Consider the following 6,460-nt stretch of genomic DNA (forward strand, 5'->3'; position numbering starts at 1 on the left):
AGGGTTTTGGCGGGTGAGCCGACGAGTGGTGGCATTTTCGATCGTTTGATCAATGCAAAGTTGTGGCGCCATTCGATGTTAATTTTTTTGGACTAATATCATCCGAGAAAAATGGAGAAGATGGAACTTTCAATGTCATTTCAGTCAAGCAGATGTTCCTGATATCCTGAACATATTTCTGGCTATATTGACGGTCTAAACACAGCAAATTCTAGCAGACATCGGTCGCAGCGCCATGGTGAGGAGTGACCGCTTTACGCTTGTTAAGTTTATTTTGGATACCACTTACAGGTTAAAAAAGTGCAAATTTCAACTACCTTGTTGTCAATACATCTATTCAAATGTGTTTGCTCTTTACAAATAATTATATATAGATGTAACCGACCCGCAAGGATAAACCTGCCACGTAAGCTCGCATTTGAGCACATCAGCTTACATTTGTACTTGAGCACTCGTTGCATGTTTTTGGACCTCACGGGAACAAACTGTAAAGGAAATGATTCCCTTCTTCATGTTGAAATATTTATGTTTTACCCTGCCACTCAACATTCCTGGAGATATGACAGAAAAATTAATGGAACGCTGAGTATTCTTACTTGTGAAATTGGACAGAGAATTTGGAAAGGTAAAAAAATATCTGCTCTCATGGGCTGACCTTGACTTTGCTGATTTAAGCTTATATTTCGCTAATGACGAGTCTATAAAGGCTTACTTTCTGGAGACAAGTAGTCGGAGTTCAAATTCAGTTTGGTGCATATTTCTACAGATGCCTTTCCTTATTTATCTCCTCATCAATTTCGTAAGAAAAAAAATGAATAAAATAAAAACGAAAAGTTTATAGATGTAAACCACACTTTCTCTTTGATTTCTGCGTATGCCCTGGCCAAAATGTCGTAAAACGCGATGCTGGGGGAAAGAAAGGCATGCTGTCCTGTTGTAACTGCTATTTGAGTAGATTGCAGCTAATTTGGCTCATATCCAGCCTGAAAATGTCCAAACTGTCCAAAAAATGCTTTTTTGACAAAAAGCTTCGGGAGTTAATGGGTTAAAAAGTAGTTTAAATGGTGGAATTTAGGAAGCTAGGAAAATATATGCTAAAAATGCTAAAAAGCTGGGAAAAGTTTAGTGAGGTGTTAGTGAAACTTAACATTAGTGACTGTACCAAGAGTGAACTGAAAATTGTTGACTTGCTTGAACCAAGAAAGTAATTCGAAGGAGTACTGCCATTCTGCAAAAGCTACATGAGCTCCACTGTTCCCATGTAAGTGGCTGTCTAAGAGGAAAACACCTTGTGTGGTTGGAATGAAGACGACAGTATTGGAATTTAAAATAAAAATAGATGTTGTTTTGCCGTGCGTTAAAGCAGTTCTCCAGTGAAAAGGTAAATTAGCTGCGGGACTTGCTTCAGGGATAATGCTGACAGGCATTTCAGGTCCTACAGTGGTGCCACCAATTACATTGTTTAATACAGTAGATGACTGTAGAGCTTGTAAAACACCAAATGTTTGAGGAATGTTTTGTGTCACTGAGTCATAGATGCTGTTACCCACTAAAATCCCTTGCACAATTAGCTGGTACACCCATGTCTGGCTCAGTGGACTGTTGAGCAGAGGAATATGAACATTTTCTGAAAAGAACATTTTGCTAAACAAAAGTGCAATAAAAGTACAGGCATTGTTTCCTTTTCTTCCTAGAATTGTGGACTGTGAAATACTGCTTGGGAATGACCAGAAAGTGACATTGCCATGATGGTTCGGAGGGATGATAATGAGTGTTAGAACTTGAGAAGAGATGTTAGAGGGAGACGAGGTATTTGTAGCTGAAGGTTGATATCTGGATGAATGATTGGCCCGGGATGGAAGAGGGATAGTTGCATAAGTATCCAGGATGTTTTTAACCTTTTGAGACCATTCTGGTGAGGTGTAGAAAAGTTCAGCGTCGGATATGTTCAAGTGTGTAAGTGGTGTATTATTGCTTTTATCTTCATGGAGTTCATCATCATCATCATTTTCCCTTTCATTAGCATTTTTAGACGACAAAAGCCCATTGTTGAAGGTGTGTGCTAACTTTTGAACTTTTTTCTTCAGTGGTTCAGCACAGATTGGACAGCAGTGATTTGAAGGCAAGCAAGCTTGGTGAAAGCAGTGGAAGCAGGCCAGTCTAACAACAGTATCTGTTTCTCTTGTGCAAGTTGAAAAATCACGGCCCTTAATGACAGCCCTGCTCAGTACTGTGGCTTCCCTTTTGATCTTCCATTATTTGCAACTGGGCGTTCAACCTGAGTCAAAAATTAACTTATGTGCATGTCAGTAGTACATGTACATTTATTATGAGGAAAACATGATGTTAGTAATTTTGTTTGTTTGTTTTTTTCCATTTTTTAAGTCAGAGATGTTAACAGTATTCATTGATTATATTTGTTTATTTTAATATTCATTCTGTTGTTTGGTACATTTTATATCTATGTCTGCATATCCTTATCCTACATATCTAAGAATCATATAAAGAAGCCTAAACCACGCATTTTACTTAAACTGTCTTAACACACCTCAGGAATTTGACAATACTTTAGAAATGTGGAAAATGCTTGCTTGCAGCTTGTGTTTTTCAATTTTTTTTTGCATCATCAAATTCTTGTATTGTTTTATGATGGTATAATACATGGTTTAGACTTCTGTATTTATTAATTTTATGACTTTTTATTTTCAGGATTGTTACCTGGTATGATTTGTGGCAGTTCTGTGAAATGCTCTTAAACAGATCAAGAAGAAATTCTGCACTTTTCCCTGCAATAAGCCACAAGTTGGATTCACTCTGCTGACCATGGTGGCACTGTGGAACAAAGGACTGGACAAATTCGCTAAGAAACCCTGATGATGCTAGTGATTTAGCAGTATCTTCAATGCTTTTTGCATCTTCAAACTTTTCAGTGTTTCTTCTTAGAACAGAATGCCAGACTTCTACCTTTTTTTCAGTTATCAACTTGAGAATACTGGCCTTTTTAGACCAGTATGCCGGAAGATATTTACACTGATATGCACAGTCACTCAAAAATGACAAGGTTGATTTGTTATAATGCTTCCTTCTCCAGCAGATGAAAATAATTGCCAACTGTGCCATGACCATCTCATATAGCTTTAGATTGCCACTTCTGAAAATATTGTACTGATAAAAGATGATAGGCACAACATGTTCAAGTAAGTGCAAAATTGTCATAAATTCATGTTGCTTGCAGTTTGCAAACTTTTCCAGAACTTTTGCTCTTACAAGTTGCCAACCCACTAATGCAGCAGTCACACATAGTGATGTTTTAAAGGGTTTTGGTTTAGATGCCAAAGTGCCTCCAAAGACACTTGAAAACAGTTTATCAAAAAAAAAATTTGAAATTTGAAACAACATCTTCATAGGCATTGAGGCACACATGAAATGGCCCTTGCTCTGGTATTATTCCAATGCTGGGATTCCATCCACTTGCTATTAGCTTTTTGGGATAGTGCCATCCTGGCCAATCAGCAGGCAGTGGCAGAACATACTTCTTGCTGTACAGCTGAAGTTCAGGGTATTTATTAAGTACACGCTCTAGGGTTGTTTTGTAGTTGTCCATGCTTTTTAGATCTTGTTTGAACTCATCAATCAACATACATGTCTCCAGTGTCTCGAGGTCTTGTGTCGTTGGATCTGAGTACACCCTGAATAACAAATAAAAATGTTGTTGTTGCTGGCATTTCTATAACTATTGTTATTCTTGAAATGCCGATTTCCAATAATTTTTGGTTTATTAAAATTGCTGTACGCTGATGATATTCACTCTTGATATTTATAACAGGTCACTTTATATTCACAAACAGGCCACTGTTTATAAACATTATAAATTATGCTAACCTTAGTTCTCGCATTGCAGCCTGTAGTCTCCCTGGGTCAATGCTTTGCATATTTTGTGGTAGCTGGTCCAAAAACTGGTTTTGCATATTTATTAAGGCATTTGTTAGTATTTCCAGGACAGATGGGACATGTATTCCACCAAGGCAGGTCTTCTGTTGGCCATTTACATTGATCACTACTTGTCTGTGTAGGGATGATGATGGACGGGGTACTGCACTGACTGTGGGATGCACATCTGCTATACAGGATGCTATGTGTACCACATTTGTCCTAACAAGTTGTGCTGGTGTATGAAATGAGTGAATGTTGTGGAAGTCATCAACCATTAAGACCATGAAGCATGTCAGCTGATGGGAAAGACAGAGAGTAAAAACCATAATTAAGTAGTTAATAGAGTGGTTTTCAATTGAGTGACTTAAACCAAAACCAAACTACGGTTTGACAGTGGCTGACTTCAGTAATGTAGTCTATTATTATTAGACTACATTACTGTACTCAGCTGATTTCAAACCGTAGTAAACGCAAAACCAAAACCAAATTAATATTGTCTGATTACTTTCCACACTCAATTGAAAACTGCTCTATTAATTTTAATATATTATTCTAGACAAAGACAAGAAAGAAAATTAATTAGCCAAAATGGCTTTTTTTTTTTTTTCAATAATATTTTTTGGTAGTGTGCATGAAGCCATTTGTTGATTAGAATTGCTTATTTATTTGCAGACTGACCTCATTTACTCTCTTCAACTGTTGTGATATGTAGTTGGCATGATCTTTAGCAAGGTCTGCTTTTAACTGCTGCACGTTCCTAGGCGTGGTGCTGTATCCTAAAATCTGACCAGCAGATAGGCCTTGCAAGGACATGCCACAACTAGTTGCGTATAAGCCACTGTCCTTTTGCAGTGTAGATGTTTTTTGTGACCTGTCATGTAGGTAAAAGTAATTTGCTTCCATTGTTACAACCCCTATGAACAATGAATGAAAAACAATTTTCTTACGGGTAGCTCACTTCATTTAAAGTTTGTTACCTAAAATAGGCCATTATGTGGAGTAGGGACACCACTCTCTGCTCTTGCATCTCTCTCCTTCTATTGGACAAGCTTTTCCTTCCACTTAAACAGTTAAGGATGTCCACAAAGAGTCCAGGGCTATTTTTGTCTGTAAACTGTTTCATTGCCTCTGGATTGTAAATTTTCTGGTCTGGGGTGGTTATTTGATGTCTGTACAGGGCCTTTTGAAATGCTTCCAACTTCTTTTCAATTGTTGACTCTGTAATAGAAAAATCAACCATGACAAAAATTAAAATATTTTTGTGAGAAGTATAGAGTTATTGTTATGATGCTAAATTTAATTCAAGCAGCTTCAAAACAGTAAAAACACCTTTTATCTCTGCGAGCTGTTGTGTTGCCACATGGAGCTGTGTTTGCAAGGTGCAGTACTTTTTTGTCTCCTTTCTGAGCAACAAATCCATTTCCTCCGGTGACTTCTAGGAGGAATGCAACAAGAGGTTTGTTATTTCGAACTGATTTTACATAGCTGGCATCAAATATGATACAAAATAATGAGAAGTACCTGTTTTGGCATGGGTGAGGTGTGATGGAATGTCACATCAGTACTTTTTCTCTGAAATCATCAAAAGGAACTTATTTGTACCGGTTTTACATTTGCATGTCACAAGAAACTCGGAAATATGTGCCACTCATTTTAAAGGGCGTTCTTATTGTAACCTCCCAGTAACCATACCTTTCGAGGAGGGCTGTAATCTTGTTCATCTTTAAACAATTGGTCTGTATTTTTCCTACAACTGGAACACCATCGCACACCAGGACGGTAACCACTCGTAGTACGTCCGATGCGGTCAAACAATTCATAAAACCTCGCTGGTATGTTGGCTGAAATATCAGTTGAGTGCACAGGAAGTGGACATGCACAAAAACCATGTGCTTCGCGGTTTATTCTGGTCCAGTGTCGAGTACATGCCCAGCTGTTCGTAGTGCCACCGACATACCTTGCTATTGCAGCATTGAACCTCCGCATTTTTCTTTTGCATTCCTCGCCTTTTCTGGTTTTTCTGTGGTACCAACAGGTCCGCTCACCGGAAGTTTCCGTGAACATTAAACTCATTAACATAATCTGCAACACGAGCCGCATTTTCGCGGCACGAACTCCGACTTCGCGGCAAAATTTCGATGAGTGTTCAAGGATGGAAGTGTGGTGTTCAGGAGATATGTTTTAGAACTAATATCGACCGGTCTTAAAGGAAAGTTTCAAGCTTAACCTTTTTACTTACACCTTAGCCCAAGCGAAAACTCTCAGCGCTCTTAAATTTTTCAAAAATGCCTCCCGCTTGGCAGGATGTCGAATTCAAATGAGACTCTGGACTCTCTGGACTCTCTGGACTCTCTGGACTCTCTGGAGTCTAGGCATCTTTCAGCCAAATATTGAATACCTTTTCAACTCAGTCAAGTCTTAATTTAAGGTCTTCCCCGTAAACTGCACAGAGTACAGTGCGCACGATACCAAGTTACAACGGGTTACAACAGAATTTCAAATATGCCCAGGCTTACTTCCAGCAACT

General features: G+C 38.4%; 1 protein-coding gene and 1 long non-coding RNA gene across 2 annotated transcripts; one reads left to right on the forward strand and one right to left on the reverse strand.

Annotated features, from left to right (window-relative positions):
- The first annotated feature begins 16 nt into the window (after positions 1–16).
- LOC145487164 (uncharacterized) lies at positions 17–2,168 on the forward strand. The gene is made up of 3 exons (XR_014049366.1): positions 17–238; positions 1,695–1,956; positions 2,088–2,168. It is a non-coding gene; the product is annotated as an uncharacterized LOC145487164 (long non-coding RNA).
- Positions 2,169–3,349: 1,181 nt separating this feature from the next.
- On the reverse strand, positions 3,350–4,987 carry LOC145487156 (uncharacterized). Its single transcript, XM_081465882.1, has 3 exons — positions 4,612–4,987; positions 3,883–4,229; positions 3,350–3,689 (listed from the first exon to the last, which is right to left on the reverse strand). Exons 1-3 carry the CDS (start codon positions 4,834–4,836, stop codon positions 3,368–3,370), a joined length of 894 nt encoding a protein of 297 aa, XP_081322008.1. The 5' UTR covers positions 4,837–4,987; the 3' UTR covers positions 3,350–3,367.
- Positions 4,988–6,460: the final 1,473 nt, after the last annotated feature.

Source organism: Orbicella franksi, chromosome 5 (assembly GCF_964199315.1).
Source record: "Orbicella franksi chromosome 5, jaOrbFran1.1, whole genome shotgun sequence".
NCBI classification, from domain to species: domain Eukaryota; kingdom Metazoa; phylum Cnidaria; class Anthozoa; order Scleractinia; family Merulinidae; genus Orbicella; species Orbicella franksi.